Source organism: Rana temporaria, chromosome 2, assembly GCF_905171775.1.
Source record: "Rana temporaria chromosome 2, aRanTem1.1, whole genome shotgun sequence".
NCBI lineage: Eukaryota > Metazoa > Chordata > Amphibia > Anura > Ranidae > Rana > Rana temporaria.
This window is the reverse complement of record NC_053490.1, coordinates 229,806,967-229,829,374: the sequence shown is the minus strand read 5'-3', so window position 1 is coordinate 229,829,374 and position 22,408 is coordinate 229,806,967. Positions and strand designations below refer to the sequence as shown.

The following is a 22,408-nucleotide window of genomic DNA, read 5'->3' as shown; positions in this document are numbered from 1 at the left end:
AATAGGTGGTTGAGAGATTAGATGTGTAATTTATGCTCCTAGAATGCTTGAAGTTGCTACTTCGGTGTTGGGCCTCTGTATGTGGCCACGCTGTGTAAAAGTCTCACACATGTAGTATCGCCATACTCAGGAGGAGCAGCAGAATATATTTTGGGGTGTCATTTGTGGAATATACATGCCATGTGAGAGAAATAACCTGTTATAATGACAATATTGGTATGAAAAAAATAAAAATAAAAAAATCTTAATTTTGCAAAGAATTGTGGGAAAAAATGACAACTTCAAAAAACTAACTATGACTCTTACTAACTACCTTGGAATGTCTACTTTCCAAAAAGGGGTCATTTGGGGGGTATTTGTACTGTATTGGCTTGTTAGGGTCTCAAGAAATGAGAAGCTGTCAGTACTTCAGGTGTGATCAAATTGTTCAATTTTCAGAAATTGGTACCAAAGCTTGTAGACCCTATAACTTTCACCCAGACTAAATAATATCCAAATTATTTTTTTTTTTTTTACCAAAAATATGTAGCAGTATGCATTTTAGGCCAAATGTATGAGGAAAATTACTTTTTTACAAAATGATATGATAGAAATGAAGAAAAATTCATTTTTTTTACAAAATTTTCGTTCTTTTTTCATTAATAGCGTGAAAAAAAAAACGCAGAGGTGATCAAATACCACCAAAAGAAAGCTCTATTTGTGGGAAAAAAAGGACAAAAATTTCATTTGGTTACAGTGTTGTATGACTGAGTTATTGTCATTCAAAACGTGAGAGCACCAAAAGCTGAAAATTGGTCTGGTTATTAAGGGTGTTTAAGTGCCCAGTTGTCAAGTGGTTAAAGTTAGAAACCAAGTGGCTATCATGTACAGCTTAGAAAAAAGAACAGAATTACCGCGCTAGAAAAAACTAAAATAATATAAGCTGCAACGACTAAGTGTTATACACACAAAAATAGTACAGAAAAAGGAATGAAGTTGCGCAACTTCATTCCTTTTTCTATCATGCACAGCTGCACCAGATTTTGCACTCTCCAGTTTTAGTAAACCAATCCCACAGTGCTGTCAGTCCAACATGGTACCCCTGGTGAAAAAGGTAGTTTAGCTTGCTTACCTTATGGGTGTACCTACTGCTGCTTTAAATCAGCGGGTTTGTCACAGTTAAGGAAGCAGCACTTCAGAAGCCATGCTCCCCCCTACAGTTAGATGGGTTGAACTGTGCACATGGAGAATCTGAGACCAGAGCAGTGACCATAGCTAAATTGACTTTAAAAACTGTACTCTGAAAAATAAAGTGGTACATTTTTGACCAGGGGAATCTTTGCCTTATTCCATGCTGCCACAGACTTCTTTCCAGCTGCACGACTAATCCACAAAGCCTCTAATCTTGTGGCACTACAACATTGTTACATGCAAATTCCCTTGAAAGCTGTACAGCTTTATTTGTCTTTAGTAAATAAACTCCAGTGACACCAAGCAAAAAGCCACATGATTGATTTAAAAACATTAATGTCCTGGAATGGTCAAGTCAGAACCCAGATCTCAAAGAAATATATAAATTGTGGCTGAATGTTAAGGCTGTATACTCACAATCCCTATGCAAACTAAAAAGGAAAATTGCATAGCTTTTACCATTTTAAACTTTGATGTGAAAGAGATTGTGATGTCCCCTCCAAGAACAAAAATGTAATATTGCCGCTTATCAGTCCTCAATGTGATAGCTGCGTCTTTCTTTTCTCAGGCCAAAAATAATTTTTGGCAGGTACATAAAATATCCCTTTAAGCAGAACGCTGGGATTTTCCAAAAAAAATCCCCCATTAGTACACCCCCACCACCACACACACACACCAGCTATTACATTTGTGAAATTTCTTACCGTTTAAGAGATATGACCGATTTAATTTTCAGGAAGTCTGCTTTGTGATTCAAGAAATGCATCTTTTCTGGCAGGGAGAATCTCTTAGAACAGCGATTGCAGCATATCCTATTTTCTCTCTCTAACTGTAATCAGCCTACAATTCCCATAAATCCTTGGGATGGGAGTGAATGTGGGAGGCACACTACGCCTGTACATGTAAATGTGAACTTGCCCACTTCAACATAAATCACACCCTCTCATTCTGCAGCTAGCAAGCCATACATAATACAATACATGGTATGATAGGTTACAGCCCCTTATAAATAATAAAATGTTATAACTACAAACCAGTGCAACGTGGTGGGAGCTTGTCAGACCTACCAGTGCCACATGTCAGTCCCACCAGTACGGGTGGGAATTATTACCAGTAATCACTTGCATGACACCGCGGGGAATCTCCCACGGTGTCAGGTATAGTATACAAGAACACCACCCGCTGTTGTCCCGCCTCCCGCCATTATGATCGACAGCGCGCTGTGCCAATTGTGCTGTTATTACAGTGATTAAGTTGGTGAAGGTAGGAGATCAGCAATAAGGACATGGGGAAAAATAAATAAAAATTTGGCCGGAGTTATGCTTTCAGCTTTCCAGAAAACCAGATGCACCACATTTTGCACTCTACAGTTTCAATGTTGATTTAATGTTCTGTGACAGTAGTGCAAAGAAACATCGAAGGTGGTCTTTTTTCATTTGTTACAAACACACTATTTAAAGATAAAAAAGGACACAAAAAAAAATGTGTTAAATGTTAAATACCTAGTGCTTTATTGTTAGCATCTCAGGAACTGTATAATCAGCAGTGGTGAAGGCAATTAGAACGATTGATTTGACAAATCTACAAAACATACATAATGCAAACATTTTTCTCAAACTTAAAAATTAGCACATCACCGAATACAAATTTCCAAATCGGCAGCTTCCACATTTATAGGATTAGGACCCTAAGCGAACTGTTCATTTCCATTAGAAAGGAAAGCCTGAAAACAAAAAAGTACCTGTAAAATTAAAAAAAAATGCTAAATATCTTTAAATTAGCAAGTCAATTTGTAAACCAATGGAATGCAGACTATCATAAAAAAAATAAATCCAAACATTTATTTGTTAAAACGCCTTCTCAAGTAGTGCTTTTTACACATTCAAGTTATTATTTTTAAATCTTACATTTGTTTTACACAATAAATCTGGCTATTTCTCCTTTTTCTGCATAATACAATACTTCAATGGGCTCAATTGAGTAGGCCATAATTATAAATGCATGTTACCACCACAAACTATTATTTTTAGGCTTGGGACTTATCATTTAGCTCTCTTTTCCCAAATTATGGTCACAATTTCATAGAAGAATCACTATAGCTTAGTGAATGTGACATACAAGTATAGTTTTTTTTACACACTTTGTTTTCCTGACACGATTATTACGATTTTAAACTTTAATTCTTCAATTGTAAATTTTCCACGGCAGATCACAAACTGACTGGTTGCTGTGGAGCAGTCATTATCAAGGGATATTTTGATTAGACCAGGTCATCATTATTCCGAATATCTGTCCTATAAAATGCTAATAGAACAGGAATCATGTATTTAAGGTGAAAGCTATAGTCAACATTTTTTTTTTATATTTTGGGGGGGGAGTCTGAGAAACTCAGTTTCTATTTGGCAGATTCTCCTTACTCCCCATTGTCATTACCAGGCATTACTGGGACAGTAATGCCTGTATATTTAGTAGCAACAATTTTCTTTGACAATGTTTTAAAAAACTTGCTGCCAAATATGAATTATTTTTTTTATAAAGCTATCGCTGAACAAAAACTATGTACCTGAAATAACAAGTTTTTCCCCAACTGGGTTGTGCTGCCATCTTGCCACTTACAAAGCAAAGGAAAAACCAGGCTGCCAATCAGAGTTCACACACCTAAGACATGTCTGGCCTTCCTTTGACTGTGCCCTCTATGGGGCAGTAAACATGTCATCATCCCTAGGGTAGTGGTTAGACACGAGGGCTTAGCTGAGGAGTTTTGAGAAAAAGTCAAAATTTACATAACTGATGACAATGCCGTTTAGAACAAATAGGCTGCATATTGTACAGGGTGCAGATTAAGAAGATTCCGCCAATTTGCACCTGCTTGGATGATGCAAAATGTTAAAAATAAAAAAAAAAGTTACAGAAGTGTGAACACAGAAAACAGAGTTAAAGGGATTTGCCTATGCACGGCAAAGTAACAGATTCACCTCCACCTTCCGAGTTGCTAACAGGTACCTCTTCATTGCCCACAAGAATGAGGAGAAGACGACCTTTAAGTAATTAAGTTGTTCTGGTCATAGCTTACACAGCACTAATAATTTTCTTTGCTCCTTTGACTCCATTGGTGCCTATCAACTAGTCACTACATAAAAAGGAGTGGAGGGGGAAGACACATGCTCACCGTACCTGAATTTTTTTTCTTTGTTCTGGGTGGCCAATCAAAGCAGTAAGGAAGCAAGAAAGGGAGTGTATAGGAGGAACACTAAAGTAACCCCATTTTGTCCTTCTTTAGCAAAGTACAGGTTCACTTTAAGATACTGCAGTGTCAAAAAAATGCTTAATTCTTAAATTGTACAACAACTGATCAAAAGGGTGATGCCCTTCCAACTAGATTGACATGTCCGAAGCAGAAACTCACAGGTTGGGTTATGTGCCAGTTTATTATCCCTATGGAGATTCTTCCGCCTATTAGCATCTGCCCGTCTTCGATCTTGCAACTATTTATGCACAGAATTCTAGTAGCAGGCACCTGAGACCTTTACTCTTCATTAGACAGAATGAGCTATACTGTGCTAGTGTAATTGTGATGAAACTAGTACAGAGAAAAACTCATGTTCTCACAGTTGCCAAGAGCTAGTCTGAACTGAATCAATTTATTTGGATGTAACCTTTTTTAAAATGAGGCTTTTGTCTAAAGGTTTACTTTGTAAACCAACTGTTAACTTGAAACAAAACTACCCTGGTACTATAGTGGACAAAATAATATTATTTAAAGAGGAGAGTATAAGCACGTTATACACTCTGGGGCATAAATATGGCAAAAGGCTCTGTCCTAAGGACCCATGCTTTACTCCTTTACTACCACCCAACACATGTGCAGTGGCAAAAGGGTGGGCATTAACACCCATGCGTTGTATGTATGCGTCACTAGGCAGCCAACGTTTAGGAGGGTGATCACAGCAAAACAGAGCTATCAAAAGGCAGCTCTTGGTCCAGACTAAAGATCAGTAGCTTGCGGACCATGATTGCTGATCCTTAAACGACATCCTCTGAAAATGTAAAGGAAAAAGTCCATGATTTTTTATTAGATCCTAACAGGGCAAAATTTTATTTTTATGGCTATTAGTTGTATGTGAACAAGGTATTTGCTGAAAGTGGTTCTAAAGGCTCAAGTTTTTTTACCCTCATGCATTCTATGCACAAAGGTTAAAAAAACAAAACACACACCTATGTGCAGCAACTCCCCCCAATACTTATCTGTACCTCACCGATGTGCACAGGAGCCTTGGCTCGCTAGGGACTCTCCCTCACTGTATGAGACAGCTACTGTCAAGCACAGCCAGTAAGCCAATGGGGACAGAGAAGGAGTGGAGCCGAGGCTCTGTGTGTGAATGGACACGCAGAGCAGCTGCTCGGGAGCGAGTCTGCTGGGGGCAAGCTGCTTGCTCTGGGGGCACTAGTGCCGGCATGGGGACCCTCAAAGAGAAGAATCTGAGCTGCTCTGTGCAAAACCATTGCACAGAGCAGGCAAATATAACATGTTATTTAAAAAAAATATATACAACATTGCCTTTAATAACACTTGAAGTATCATGTATCCAAGATACCCAACTTCTTATCAGCGTTGTTCGAGGATACAGGTTTCACAATTTTCCGCAGGAAATTACAAAGGCTGAGATACAGCGGCCCAAAGTCAACCCCTACTCCCTTGCCCCCAAAAAATAAATTTGTTTTTAAATATAGCTCATTGCTTGTTCATAAACTTAATTTTATGTTATCAGACACTGATCATAGCTCCAAAATATATTTTTTTTCTCATCGTAGGCAAGGGTATATTATGCATATTCACGATTTCTCATTCCTGGCAGGGCCAGATAAATTCCAGAAGCCCGGTAGCTTATAAACTTCTACAGCTGCCATCTTACAGCCTTTCGAGCTCTCAATGAAGTGCATGTTAATTGACTTCATACAAATGCTGCTAGACTGTACTGACTAGGGCTTCTCAGTTCTGTATTGTCTACACCCGATTTTAGATATTAGAATAAAAAAACAAAAAGAACAAACAGTCTCAGGTACAAATATAACAATACTAAATGCAATAAGTGATGAAAAACAAACACCGATTACAGATCAAAACAAAGTGATCACATTTAAAGTCGGTATCTTTCACTGTTATCAGTTATTGAACTCTGTATTTATCAGTTGCAACTGGGCACAGTCTAAAAGGAAAAATGGTCACAAACATAATTATTATAGGTCTATTATTTTCTCATATTTGTCATTCATGTAATCAGTCATACAACATGAAGTTTTAAATTTATAGTCTTCCTCTGTGTCTCAGTATAGTAAATTATTGTTAGTTGTATTAATAAGCACATTTACCAAGGAAACCGTACGCACTGTGTGGTACATATCCTGGCACCACAAGGGTAAAGTCTTTGTGAGGCCTATGGCTTTTCCATAGCGAAGTTTCATTAAATGACTACTCATCACTTGTTCTTTTCCAGTGAAGCAACCCAGGCCTACTGATGAATACATAGTAGACCTATATGGTGAAAAAGTCCAGCTCATACTGAAGGTGTTAGAAGCGGACTTCCCATAAATAAAAGTCAACAGCAGGTTGAACTGGATTTGGGCTTTCTATGTAGATTCACTGTATCATTATGGATCAGTTGATCTGTTCGATCTTCAATAGCCAAAACTCTTCTGACAGCTTCTTCAAATGCTGCCGAAACATTAGTGGCATCCTTAGCACTTGTCTCAAAATAGGGATGGTTCCCATTGTCTCTGCACCAACCCTCAGCTTCTTCTGTTGAGACTTGACGCTCATTGATGTCTATTTTGTTTCCCAAAACCACAAATGGGAAATGTTCTGGATCTTTAACATCCGCATAGTAGACAAATTCTTTCTTCCAGTTGTTGAGGTTTTGAAAACTCTGAGAGTCATCAACACTGAATGTCAGCAGGCAACAGTCAGATCCCCTATAGAAAGGGGTCCTCAGGCTCCTGAAACGTTCTTGGCCCGCAGTATCCCATATCTGCATGGTCACTGAATGATTGTCCACCTCCAGTTCCTTATTCAAAAACTCAACTCCTATGGTGTGAAATAACTGGGTGTCAAATTTGTTGGTAACGTAGCGATTCATGAGAGAACTCTTTCCGACTCCACCATCTCCCAAAAGGATTACTTTTAGCAAAGACGACTTGCCTGCCATTGTTATAAAGAAAGGTCTCCCAATTTATTTTCTGAAAAAAAAAAAAAAAAGGAGAAAATACATTAGGACGTTAATAGCTGCAAAGAAATCACTACAGGCATTTGCAGATTGCAGTAAGCCAAATTAGATTTAGTCAATACAATATAATGTGTTTTATGTAGTTTAATATAATCTCATGGTTATATGCAGACTACCTTTAGGTGATTGTACACTGACAAAAAAAAATAACTTGCAAGGGCCACCCCTAGTGTACACTCAAATAACCCCGCCCACTCCATGAGCTTTCTATTTTTTTAGGCATAGATCGGTTCTCTTTTGGAGATTGGGTTAAAAAAAAAAAAATTATAATAATAAAATTGGACTGCTTATTGCCCTGAGCTAACTAACAGTTTTTAGATCCGTACATCTTGGTGTTACTTTGGGTACATATCTGGACCCCAGTTTGTGAGTCTGGCCTTTGTTGTTTGTTTCAGGAACTGGATCCTGCCTTAGGCCTTACCTTGGCACATAGTGTAATGTGTGTAGTTAGCCATGCTATACAGATCCAGGGCCTAGGTCAATTTCTATGGTTCCCAGACCCTGAAGACCCCTTGGGGGCATGCCCACCTTGACAGGCGAATCCTGGACTCCTAGCAGGCCCAGGGTCATAGTTAAAAGACAGGGTTTGCCTGTATGTCAACACCAGTTCTTGGCTTTAAATAAAATATTCCTCAGTGTGTTCTATAGGCATAAGAATGGAGAGTTATTCATTTTTAATGTGGTGCCCCGATTATAATTTCCTCCAATATTTCTCAGGTGCAAGCAGTTGGCAGTTGCTCTCCTGTCTAGGCTTACTACGTTGCTGTACTCCTGCTATCCACTGTGAAGACAGCCACAGGAACACAGTTGACGCCTGGGTTATATCTGGATGGGTAAAGCCCCATCCATTCCACATGCTATTCCGCGAGTACAGTGGTGATGCCTCATTTTGCAATGGTGGAGCGCAGATGCAATGGAGCTAGGACAAAAAGGGGATAAATACCATGCATTCTGAAAACAACCTACAGAAAACACCATCTAGGGCGATAGCTGTTGCATTGTACTCGAGCAATGCCCTACAATGACACCACTCTCCTCATCTGATTTTAGTTTCCTCTCAGGCACACACCATGAAGCCTGTCTGACAAAAGCAGATTTCTCAGCCATGTGCTGAAAAATTTACAAGAATTCAGACTTCTAGAAGCTCTGGTTTCCAGAGGCCAGAAATGCTACATGTCCTCTTTTCCCATTGACTCAGGAATCAGAGGTGGAACTTTCTTTACTTAAAGCAGGGGTTCACCCAAATAAAAAATGTCTAACATTACATTAAGCTCCATTCCGACATTGACTGTACGCTGATCTTTTTTTTTTTTTTCGTACATACCGTTATATCTTTATTTTCTCCCCCGGTTTCCGGGTAGTGAATCCTGCGGGAGTGGGCATTCCTATGCACAGGCTAATTGATTGACGTATGGCATAAGCTTCCCCCCGGCGCATACGGCCGCGTCACGAGTTGCCGAAACAAGCCGACGTTCGGCTTCTTTCAGCAACTCGTGACGCGGCCGTATGCACCGGGGGAAGCTTATGTCATACGTCACTCAATTAGCCTGCGCATAGGAACGCCCACTCCCGCTGGATTCACTACCCAGAAGCCGGGGGAGAAAATAAAGATATAACGGTATGTACAGCAAAAAAAAAAAAAAAAGATCAGCGTACAGTCAATGTCGGAATGGAGCTTAATGTAATGTTAGAATTGTTTTTTTTGGGTGAACCCCCCCCCCTTTTAGGATGTTATGGAGGAAAGTATTGAGGACCCCTCGCCTTTTTCATGCAATTCCTGTTAAGGTGTAACGGCTGTCTTCAAGCTGTGCTGCTGCATTGTCGCCATTTCACAACCCCCCCCCCCCCCCTGAAGAATCCCTAAGATGTGGAGAAAGTTCCCGGCTGGGTTTTAAGCCATGGGCGCACACCGACCCCCTGCAATAAAATGTCTATAGGACCTGGATAGCAGTTTCTACAGCTATTGGTAGATTCACTGCACTTTTTTTGTGATGGACACCGTTATTAAAGAAATTGAACCATTATCACATTGCTTGTGGACATATTTGCACAGAGGATTATAATCCATATGGATACACCCATGGACTTCACATTTAATGTTTAGCATGATTCTTCCTTACTTTTTATTACCATATGTAGGAGTTATGACCATCACTCTCGCCTCAGAGAGAAGGGCAATGGAAGCATATGGAATTTAACGGTCTAAAAGAGGTGCACTTGTCCTAACTTGCAATTCTTTGAGTTTATATGTAATTTAATCATCTGCGAAGAGATTGATAAAAAAAAATAAAAAATTACTAAATCATTGTGATAGACTCACTCAGGACAGAGGCTTTTGGAGGGGACTGAATGCTAGTCTCTTGCCTACCGACTATAGGCCCTGCCATTTTAAAGAGTTACAAGCATTTAGGAAGATGTTCTGTTATGTAATGCAAAAGGACATTATTAAAAAGGCCATGATGGTCTCTGACAGTGTGGGACTCCTTCTCAAGTGCATAAAAGCCTGTATTCTTGTTCAAATAAACAGTCCCAGCTTTGCAGCCAAACGAGTCCTGCCTAGTTCTTAGTTGTAATATGCGGCTATAATATCTATATTCAGACTGGAGGAAGCACTATATGACAGAAGCACTCAAGGCGAGTGTGGGACATCCCGTTACAATCATAATTAGAAAAAAAAAAACTCATTGATTTTCCAGAGAAATAACCCATGTTGCCAATCTGATACACAGTCTTGTAAAGGGATTGTCCTACCCTTACAAAGAGAATCATTTTTGAAGCTTGTTTGTAGAAATTCTGGTCATAGTAAGGGACAGCAACTATATATATATACACAGTGATGAAAATAAGTATTTGAACACCCTGCTATTTTGCAAGTTCTCCCACTTGGAAATCATGGAGGGGTCTGAAATTGTTATTGTAGGTGCATGTCCACTGTGAGAGACATAATCAAAAAAAAATAAAAAATCCAGAAATCACAATGTATGATTTTTTTAACTATTTATTTGTATAGATACAGCTGCAAATAAGTATTTGAACACCTGAGAAAATCAATGTTAATATTTGGTACAGTAGCCTTTGTTTGCAATTACAGAGGTCAAACGTTTCTTGTAGTTTTTCACCAGGTTTGCACACACTGGAGGAGGGATTTTGGCCTACTCCTCCACACAGATCTTCTCTAGATCAGTCAGGTTTCTGGGCTGTCGCTGAGAAACACGGAGTTTGAGCTCCCTCCAAAGATTCTCTATTGGGTTTAGGTCTGGAGACTGGCTAGGCCACGCCAGAACCTTGATATGCTTCTTACAGAGCCACTCCTTGGTTATCCTGGCTGTGTGCTTCGGGTCATTGTCATGTTGGAAGACCCAGCCTCGACCCATCTTCAAAGCTCTAACTGAGGGAAAGAGGTTGTTGCCCAAAATCTCGCAATACATGGCCCCGGTCATACTCTCCTTAATACAGTGCAGTCGCCCTGTCCCATGTGCAGAAAAACACCCCCAAAGCATGATGCTACCACCCCCATGCTTCACAGTAGGGATGGTGTTCTTGGGATGGTACTCATCATTCTTCTTCCTCCAAACACGGTTAGTGGAATTATGACCAAAAAGTTATATTTTGGTCTCATCTGACCACATGACTTTCTCCCATGACTCCTCTGGATCATCCAAATGGTCATTGGCAAACTTAAGACGGGCCTTGACATGTGCTGGTTTAAGCAGGGGAACCTTCCGTGCCATGCATGATTTCAAACCATGACGTCTTAGTGTATTACCAACAGTAACCTTGGAAACGGTGGTCCCAGCTCTTTTCAGGTCATTGACCAGCTCCTCCCGTGTAGTCCTGGGCTGATTTCTCACCTTTCTTAGGATCATTGAGACCCCACGAGGTGAGATTTTGCATGGAGCCCCAGTCCGAGGGAGATTGACAGTCATGTTTAGCTTCTTCCATTTTCTAATGATTGCTCCAACAGTGGACCTTTTTTCACCAAGCTGCTTGGCAATTTCCCTGTAGCCCTTTCCAGCCTTGTGGAGGTGTACAATTTTGTCTCTAGTGTCTTTGGACAGCTCTTTGGTCTTGGCCATGTTAGTAGTTGGATTCTTACTGATTGTATGGGGTGGACAGGTGTCTTTATGCAGCTAATGACCTAAAACAGGTGCATCTAATTTAGGATAATAAATGGAGTGGAGGTGGACATTTTAAAGGCAGACTAACAGGTCTTTCAGGGTCAGAATTCTAGCTGATAGACAGGTGTTCAAATACGTATTTGCAGCTGTATCATACAAATAAATAGTTAAAAAAATCATAAATTGTGATTTCTGGAATTTTTTTTTTTTGATTATGTCTCTCACAGTGGACATGCACCTACGATGACAATTTCAGACCCCTCCATGATTTCCAAGTGGGAGAACTTGCAAAATAGCAGGGTGTTCAAATACTTATTTTCCTCACTGTGTATATATATATATATATATATATATATATATATATATATATATATATATATATATATATATATATATATATATATACACACACATATATATATATACACACACACACACACACACACACATACACACATATATATACATATACACACACACACACACACACACACACACACACACACACACATATATATACAGGGATCAACAAATCCCGGGCGCCAGGTCGCCATGGTGACTAGAAATAGTGTCCTGGCGACTTGGCTTGGAAGGTGGGCGGTGTGAGGTGGTGCCATCTGGTGGTGAGCCGTTGGTATTACAAGTTATTACCACCAGATGTGAGCTGGCGCCATCTGGTGGTGGCCGTTGGTATTACAAGTTAAACAGCAATTCTAATGTCATTTTTCACTATTTTCACTGCCATCTTCTTCCCTCTAATTAGAACCCCCAAACATTATATATATATTTTTTATCCTAACACCCTAGAGAATAAAATGGCGATCGTTGCAATACTTTCTGTCACGTCGTATTTGCGCAGCGGTCTTACAAGCGCACTTTTTTGGGGGAAAAAATGACACTTTTTTTAATTAAAAAAATAAGACAACAGTAAAGTTATCCCCATTGTTTTAAAATATTATAAAAGATAATGTTACGCCGAGTAAATTCATACCCAACATGTCACGCTTCAAAATTTCGTTTGAACACCGTTTACATATGCGGGCGCTGCTCACGTATGTGTTCGCTTCTGCGCGCAAGCTCGTCGGGACGGGGTGCGTTTTCTGGCTCCTAACTTTTTTAGCTGGCTCCTAGATTCCAAGCAAATTGTCAATCAGAAAATTTGCTGAAAAGTGCAAGAACCATGCTTGTACAGTTGCCAACTGTAATGCACATAGTTTCATTAGGCATCTATAAAATCAGTCCACCCAAAACTGAAGCTAGCGAGCTACATAAAGCATAACTACTCTTTTTCGGTGGAGAAAACGCATAGCTGCATATATGAATAAAACAAAAGGCTCAATCACAAAGCTAACACACCAGGATAAGGATCATTCATTTAAAAAGTGCAACAACTAAAAAGGAATTGTGAAAAAGAAAGTCACAGCCTTAAAATAAAGATTATCCCTTTGGTAAAGATGTGTTAATTAAAGCGTTTCTATAGCTAAAGAAAGTTTTGCCTATAAACTTAAAGCCTATGTACTACTGCTGCAGCATTCATTATAAGCAGATATTGTATGTTTTTCATATATTCAGCCTAGATTGTATAACATATTCATTATAAGTCAATACCAGTGAAGATAGTACATGTCAGTATAAAGCCCACTTACCCAAGTAATGAGCCTGCACAAGGCAATGATTAATGCACTGAAGTCTAGTAAAGAAAATAAGTAGTCAGTCAAGATACATACCTTCTTCTTTCACTTCCTGTCATCACTCAGTAGCTGAAAGAAACAGAACAGAAAAAAAACAAGAACATGATTTTCTAATCTCATTGCATAGTGTGTGCTAAAACAGTATGAACTTTAGGAAAATTTTAAATCTACCCTTGCAGTGGCGCTCCACAGCAGTGGAGAGTGTTAAAGTCTCATTATTTGCCTAGAATAAGTTTTATCTAACATTATCCCTCATTCCCCATTCCTACAGCTGATGCACAACTTGTAGGCAGGCCCTTGATTTCCTCACTTACAATGCAGGCCTACTGGCCCTGCATTGTATTATAATGTCAAAACGGAAATCACTAGCGGTTTTGACCATCAATAACGCCGATGTAATAATCCCTCTAAATAATGCATGCATTACATGGGGGTTATTGATGCGTTCAATTTATATTTGTTATTAGGGGAATTGGGAATGACTAAAACTATAGTGGATAAGTGGTTAGCACTTACTGCCTTGCAGCCAGTGGGTCATGGGTTCAAGTCCCACCCATGTCACTACGTGCATTATTTTAGAGGGATTATTACATGGGCGTCATTGATGCGTTTAATTTCATTTATATTTTTAGGGGAATTATAAAATGGGCTCTTTGTAATTGTAATTACTAGTTGTTGAATGGGGAATATATTCTATATATATTTATTCATTTCTCCCCATGTGGCTTCCTTCTTATATGCAAATGCGTGCGGACAAAACCCCTGTTTTTAACGCATACTGTTAGGTTAATTGGTTGTTCTGCAGGCTGGTCGGTAAGGAGGCTTGGTTTTTCCCTGGGCATTCTCCAGGTTTTGTTGTCATTTCCTTCTTATATGTCCTTCCCATTCTGTATTTAGTGAAGTTTTCCATATTATTTGTAATTGGCTGTTACTGGCATTTTTTATTTATATGGCCGTGGATGGGGTTTTCTCTTTCGGGTAGAACCACAATAAAATGGTGCCTAGGGTGACGACTTGCGGCTTCATTAATATGGATGCGGTTGTGGTCATCATTGGAACATACCTACAATAAAATGGTGCACATCGTATCTCCAATTCAATGGCCGCCGGCCATTGAATTGTAGATACGATATGCACCATTTTGTTGATAGCGCATTCACACAGGGGTGGGGCATGGCGAGCACGTGCGTGAAGTCACCCTCTTCTGATCAGGATTATCATCACTATAGTCACTTTTTGGACAGTAATACACATATCTCAATTTGCACCTTTGTCTTTGTGGATTGATGAAAATTGGGAGAAAAAATTTTTTTTTGGACACTTGATATTAAGGAATGATATTAAAATTTCTGTTTTGTATATAGGTTATACTTGCCTGCTCTGTGCAGAGGTTTTGCACAGAGCAGCCCCAATCAGCCTCTTCTCTGGTCCCTTGGCGGCACTCCTGGCCATTCCTTCCTGCCGAGTGCCCCCACAGCAAGTAGCACGTGTTTTCACTTGGAGCTGCGGCTCGGCCGCACCCCCTCTCCTCATTGGCTCACTGACTTTGATTGACAGCAGCAGGAGCCAATGGCACCCACTGCTATCAGGAGGGAGAGTCCCAGACAGCTGAGGCTCTCGTGCAACATCGCTGGATTGAGATTGGGTTCAGGCGAGTATTAGGGAGGCTGGTGCACACAAGGTTTTTCATCTTCATGCATAGAATGCATGAAGAAAAAAATAAATAAAAAAAACCCTTCTGCCTTTAGAACCGCTTTAAGAAGACCTCTCAGGAAAATTTAACAACAATTGCATTACTGGCAATTACCTACAATACTTAGTACATGCATACTTCTCTGGCACACCCGCCACTAATGCTCAGGCCCAGTGATTGGCTGCTCAGACATTGAGAGCTGCATTGTAGTGGCATCTGTTCCCTCCATAGATGCAAGTAAAGCTTTCTCCCTGTTTGTGAAATGGAGCTTTTGGTAAGGAGGAGGAAGCGGGTACCAGATTTTGACAGGTATCCGCTCCCACTAAGGCGATTGGAGGTTCTTCCCCCCTCCTCCGTCCATAAGTCTTCTGGGACACATGACAGGTCCCAAAAGACTGCAGGATCATTCACAGTCCACAGTGGGCACCTGTCTGTGAAGCCTTAAGCTGTCACAGTCAGGAGGCCATAGTAAAGATGCTCACGACACCAAGAGAGGACACGGAGAAAACGGCTGGGGTGAGTACACCTACAACTTTTATTAAAAGTCAGCAGCTACAGTTTTTATAGCTGCTGACTTAATTTTCACTTGAGACTGGAGCTCTGCTTCTACTTCACTGCATATGCCAATTTGATCGAAAAGAATGCAAAGCTCAAAATCCAAACACATTTGTTTTACCCCAAATATAAAACTACTGTAATATGGACCTTTAGTAGATTAAAGGCCTGCTTATTTTTCAGACTGTAACTGCAACTCTACCCTCTACTTGCCAAGAGCGGTTAACAGTCTTCACACAAAAGAGAACATTGCACCTTTTGTAACTGGTGACTCACTTTCTTAGATTCAGCAATATTATAATGCTGCATCATGGGAAGTCAACATAAATATTTTTTATCAGTTCTCTCTCGACAAGTCGCTGCCATTAAATCACATTCATTAAAGCCCTTTCACACCGAGCCGCGTTAGCTGAAAAGCTAGCGGTGCTTTACCGCTGGTTAGAAGTGTCCCGCTAGAAAGGGTTAAATGTGCCCATGTAGCGCCACTGCCAAAGCACTTTGGCAGCCGTGCCCATTGATTTCAATGGGCAGGAGCAGCGATGTATACACAGCCCCAAAGATGCGCAGCGTCCCAGTGTGAAAGCACTCTGGCTTTCACACTGGGGAGACAGGAGAGGCATTTTTCAGGCGCCATTTTTAGCCCTTTAGCACCTGAAAAACGCCTCCCATGTGAAAGGGGTCTTAAAGTGATTGTAAAGTCTCAAGGTTTTTCACCTTAATGCATTCTATGCTATTCACACTTGCTCCCTGCAGTGGTCATCTTTGTTACATGTAAATGTTATCATTCCTGTTAAAGCACACGTTTAAGGATTCATGTACACGGGACTTTTTTACAACCTCTCCTGAACGATTCAACTTGACAGATAGTAACCCACATTTAAAACGTCAGTTTTGCCACATTTTCTTTTAAATAGCCAAAATTTAAAAATGCCTGTAAACGAACTGCAGGTAAACGAGAGTTATCGAGTTTAGAAGCGGTTGGCGCTTGAAATGCCTGTAAACTCCTAAAAAGCTCCTGAATGCATTTTTTTTGCGTTCCAAAAAATGCCCCTAAACTCAACTGCCTAGAAACTACTGTAAACAACCCTGTGTACATGGATAGATAAGACAACATTGAGGAAAGTTCAGGGGCAGTTAAATATAACTCCCAACTTCTCCTAAATGTTAATTTACCAGCAGCACTGTACAAGGCCCAAGTCTTTACACTAGTTTGAGAAAGTATCACAGTGGTGGGTTTAGTTAAAGAGGAGCTCTAGTCCCAAAAAATGTAAAGTTAGCACCTACAAATACTGTAGCTGCTGACTTAATAAGGACACTTGCCTGTTCAGGGATTCACCAATGTCCTCACCTGAGCCATTTCTTCAATGGGCTTGGAGTACAGGCACTGGCATCTTAGGGAAACTGGAAGTAAAGCCTTCCAGCTTCAAAACTGGTTTCCCCACTGTGCTTTGTGAATGGTCCCTCAGACTTTTGGGACCTATAAAGGGATCGGACCGAAAGTGGGAGCGGGTACCTGTCAAGACCAGGTGCCTGCTCCCCCCCTCTGAGTGTACCGATTAAGCATGCAACAGAACATCACTACAACACTAACATATAGCAGTTTGGTGGCAAGGCCTACCTGTCATGCTGCTGCATATATGCATAACGCTGTGGCGAAGAGTTTAAGCTTTTATTGTGTATTAGTAAGCCTGACAAAATGTTTTTTTTTTTTTTTTTTTTGTAATGAACCTATGCCCAGATCATGCATACTTAGTACAGTATTAACAGTCTGAAGAAGCAGTAAAAGCACTCTAAAACAAGCCCTTATTCGTCTTGCATTGTGACTAAATTAATTTTAAGGGCCAAGTCACACCATGCCTGCACATGAATCACACAGGAACGTGCTGTGTGTTCTGCACGATTCACATGCGCTTCTGTGTGGTGTGATTTCAGCCCATTCATTTTGGAAAATAAATAAATAATAATCACACTGCACTAGTGCACACACTACTGTTTAAAATGCACTTTAACCACACAGCATAGAACAAAATGATGTGGGGTGTTGTTCACTTTCTATTGACACCTGTTGTAGATTGCACATGGAGTGCATTGTGCATGGGCTCTGAATCTATACCTGTGCAGACATGGTGTGAACCAGCCCTCAAAGTTCACAATACAGACATGGTGTTGGTCTACGGCAAGCTGCCAGACCCTAATGTAAACCACCAACAGATGTTTCTAAGCTGCATGAAACCAATCAAAATCTGACTCTATAGTCTTTGTTGTGATCTTTGAGAATCTTTTGCAGTCTCGCCAGAGCTTAAAGTGATTGCAAAGCTTTTTATTTTTTTTAAATAAACATGTTATACTTACCTCCTCTATGCAAGGGTTTTGCACAGAGTGGCCCTGATACTCCTTTTCTGGGGTCCCCCGGCGGCGCTCCCGACTCCTCCTCTTCATCCAGTGCCCCCACAGAGAGACGCTTTCCATTTGGGCACGCTTCTGAGTCCTGCTGTGTCCATCTGGATTTGATTGACAGCAGCAGGAGCCAATGGCATGAATGGGCCCAAGGCTACCCATTCATTATAGAATTTTCTTACAATTTTCTTTAGAGTTACTCTCAACTATGTAGTGCAAGGGCCTGCCTAATTGGGTACAATTGAAAGTGTTACCGTGTTGTAGTTTTGACTTCATATGTTTTTTTGCAAATCTAAAGTAAAATTGTACAATAAAATGTATGGCCAGCCTAATGCCCTGTACACAGGATCAGAAATTCCGAAAGCAAAAGTCCGATGTGAGCATTTGAACGGAAATTTCCGACTGCGTGTATGCTCCATCGGACTTTTGCTGTTGGAATTTCCTGCAGCAATTCCGACGCGCAAAATTCCGACGCATGCTGGGAACCAATTTAACGTATGCTCTGAAGCATGGCACTTATTTTCTCAGCTCGTCGTAGTGTTGTACGTCACTGTGTTCTTGATGGAAAAAACATTCAAGGTTTCTCCGATGGAAAATCAGATTGTGTGTACGTGGCATAAGAGTGTGCTGCGAAAATTGTGACACACACTATTGATCAAAACCATACAGATAAAGTAGGCGCTAATCCCCTTAAAGCAAGCTCATAAACTTTATTTAAAAAAAACATATGTTTAGGAGGTCGGATCTCTGCTTGAACATCCATGGACCACAAGTGACGTCATGTCAATTTTGTGGTAGAACCCACACTGCGGTTGGGTAAGAGCAACAGTAAAGGGATTAGCGCATACCTTATCTGTATGGTTTTGGACAAAGTAACTGCAGGAAGCTCCAAGTCATGCATCAACAGGTGAAGCCCAGCATGCCTCTCTGCTCCAGAAATTATAACATACTGTTACCATCAACTGACAGATGCTGGAATCCCATCTGTCATGACTCTGATATTTGACAACTATATGTTTTGGTTGTAGAGTTTTGTCAAAGGAAGCCATTAGCGTACTGAAAACTTCAGCAAATTTTAGAAAGTGCGACACATGCCTATACAATATCTGCATAAAATGTACAGCACTGATGTACATATAGCAAGACCGAGTCGGGTAAATAGAGGGATTAACAATTTTTGTTTGCTTTTCAGATGCTCATATATACACTTGCAAACATTGATATATACATCTGTAAAAAGACACATTTTCCTTTAAGTCATTTATTCCAGCTGTACCTCCTGGCACAACACAGAGAGACGGCTTTATTTTCTTCCATTCTCATGTTGTGTTAAGTGCAACGTTTCAGATTTCAAGATGGAAAAAGATGGTGCAACTACACCACTGCTTCAGTTAGCGATTGGCATGATACCTTTGCTCTATTTTATGGTTAAGAAGTTTTACTGTAATATATATATATATATATATATATATCATACACACACACACACATACATATACACACACACACACACACACACACACACATATACACACACACACATATACACACATACACACCTATATCTAAAAATAAAAAAGGCTCACTATGGAGAATGGCTAGTGTACAAAAGTTGACCAGTCATTTGTAGAACAGCGTGTTTTATGGGGGTGATCGAGTATAAGCTATGAGATTTTTGGGAAGTTTTAGGTGTTTCATTGCAAGCAATGTTTTCAGGAAGACTTTTGAAACATAAGTAGTGACATTTTGGCTGTGCCAGTCACAAAGCCAAATGGTAAGATGCTGAATGAAAACATTCAGGGTGTTTGCACATAATTTTAAATACATTTTAAAATACATTTTAGGTTAGCTTCACACTGCGTTTCCTGCTCCGAATTGCAATCGCACTGCCCTTGCGATCTTCTGCGGGTGTCAATATAAAGTTAGGGACACCCCAATTGCAGTTTTGTGGCTCCAGAAAAGGTACATGCACTTCTTTGAAGCACCGCACTAAATTGCACAGGAATGCGGTGAGGTTCCTGTGCAATTCATATGCGGTGTAAAGTGTGAGCTGAGTCTTACATGGCATCTGAACAGAAGCACGAAAGTGCTAGCGATATGGCAATGTTAGAACATTGTTCATCAAAGCTGCTTAAGAGTGTGTGTGTGTGTGTGTGTGTGTGTGTGTGTGTGTGTGTAATTATATATGCCACTTACTTCCAAAGGCCCACAGAGGCAACTCCACACACCCATGAAATCATCTTCCTGTAGCACTATCAATGTTACTGCATTATGTAACCTGCGCCAACAGCCTCCATTTACAGGGATTTTTATTTTTATTATTGTTGAACAGGTTTTATTACAGCCCATATAAGCAAGGTTTTAATTATAGACACTTACTCAATGCAAATCATTCCACTATAAGATAACAGGTCAGCAAATACCTGAAAATAGCATGCTTCCTTATATGCATACATCAAACGTGTGAATGAATTTGCCTGCCAAACTAGAAGTATTTTCTAACCCTGTGCTAAATGGTGAATGCGCCAACATCTGTCATCTTTGCCCTCGTCTATCTAGGGTTGTTGTCCCGATACCACTTTTTTAGGACCGAGTACCGATACTTTTTTTTTTATGTACTTGCCGATACCGAATATCGATACTTTTTTTAAAATGTGTCCCCAAATGCAGCCATGTCCCCCACATATGCAGCCACGTCCCCCCACATATGCAGCCATGTCCCCCCACATATGCAGCCATGTCCCCCCACATATGCAGCCATGTCCCCCCATATCCAGCCATGTCCCCCCATATCCAGCCATGTCCCCCACATATCCAGCCATGTCCCCCACATATCCAGCCATGTCCCCCCACATGCACATGTATTCTATTTTAGTATTAGCGGGAGTACGAGTACTCCCGCTAATACTCGGTATCGGTCCCGATATTGGTATCGGGACAACCCTACCTATAATTTGTGTAGCAGATTGCGTTTGTGCTCCAACTAAGCCATCTTATATTGCACAGCACACTTGTACATTAATTCAAACCTCTGCTTTTGTGGAATTCCAGTGACGAACGCGCCATGCTTTCTCTGGCCACTCCAGAGCCCCAGGTACCATGGTCTGCACTCGGCACTATTCTCAGATTGGGTTCCTTCTCTCCCTTACTAAACTAGGAAATAACCAAAACTATGATGCCTGTAACTCAAGACAAAGTTTAAAAGGAGAAATCCAAGGGCTGCCCACCCCCTGCTCACAAAACAAATATTGAAAGAAAATGCTGTAAAAATACTCCTTGGTTCCGGCGGCTTCCTGCCACTGGGCTTCACTGAGGGATCTTGTGTAAAAAAAAAAAAAAAAAAATTTAGGATCCAAATTCTTGCAAAAAGATGCTATTGCACTGTAAACGAGTGGGTTCTCATGGGATTTTGGATCCTTAACTTTCCAAGAATTCTGCAAGAAAGCCTACTGGAAGCCTGGCAGTAAGGCAAGTCTAATTTATGACTTTCTTCCATAATGCATTGTTTTGACCACAAGTATTGGGAGGCAACAACACAAGTAGACCTTGAATAGTGTAACGTTTGCTTTAATAAAGAGCCTACCAATGCTACATGCAAGTACTGCATTCTACCAAGCACCAAATTAGGTTGTTCAGCTGTAGAACCTCCAAAAGCAGAATATCAGTTGCTGTGCCCACGTTTCAACCATCACCTGATTTGAAGTTATGCATTTCTAAGTGCCACTACTGCAAATGCCCCTCGATTTTTGGGGGTCTGGCACAGTTTTAGCATTAGACGCTACTGTGCGTTAAGACCACTCAGTGCAAAGCATATTGCTTGTAGCCAATGAAACGGGGATAAGCCTCGTACACACTACTAGTTTTTTGTTCATTCAACCCAGTGTGTTAAAAAAAAAAAAAACAGATAGCTCAGGTCAGAGCCACTGTACCAACAATCCAGCGTTAGTACAGCAATCTCCTCTGTTCTATTGTGTTCTGGAAGGGGTATGACCCCCACCAGAACACTCCAGTCAGTGCTCTCAGCCATTGGCTGGTCAGCAGACTTTTTTCATGATCCTTTGACCTGTCAGACACAGGAGCTGAATGTTGGCCGGTTCCCATTGAACTGGCAGATGCCGCCCAACATGCGGCCCATGTGTACTAAGCTTAATATAGGAGATCCCAACATCCATATCACCTCCCCACCCTTCATTGAATGCAGTTTAGCAAATTTCTCCTTCAAGGCATCATAGTAGACAAACAAAACACTGTCACACCCAGTTTCCAGGCAGAACGTACAAGGATAAACAGTCGCAGCCCTGTTACAAGCAAGGGAGGAGGTGCTGGAGACTATAATCATTTTTGCCAACGTAATTACATGCTTTGAACTAGCATATATTATTTGTGTATCATTCCCTAGGATCACAGCTTTATCTACACTGATTCAGCTATGCTGATTACACAACTTTCTTCAAACTATGATTTATTGTTAAACTGCATAGCAAATGATTTAACTACGTGCTG

The 22,408-nt window shown here is 40.6% G+C and overlaps 1 protein-coding gene across 6 annotated transcripts in view; it reads right to left on the bottom strand.

Moving 5' to 3' along the window:
• Positions 1–2,657: 2,657 nt before the first annotated feature.
• RAB9A (RAB9A, member RAS oncogene family) overlaps positions 2,658–22,408 on the bottom strand; it is a 37,196-nt gene continuing 17,445 nt past the window's right edge. For 2 of the 6 annotated variants that reach the window (XM_040336523.1, XM_040336522.1), the window contains 2 exons: positions 13,297–13,329; positions 2,658–7,404 (listed from right to left, as the gene is read on the bottom strand). In XM_040336523.1, coding sequence (XP_040192457.1) covers positions 6,768–7,373 — 606 coding nt within the window. In that variant the 5' untranslated portion in view covers positions 7,374–7,404; positions 13,297–13,329 and the 3' untranslated portion in view covers positions 2,658–6,767. Of the gene's footprint in view, positions 7,405–13,215; positions 13,238–13,296; positions 13,330–20,934; positions 21,005–22,408 lie in introns of those variants that run through there. The other 4 variants (XM_040336527.1, XM_040336526.1, XM_040336525.1 and 1 more) reach the window with 3 other exon arrangements.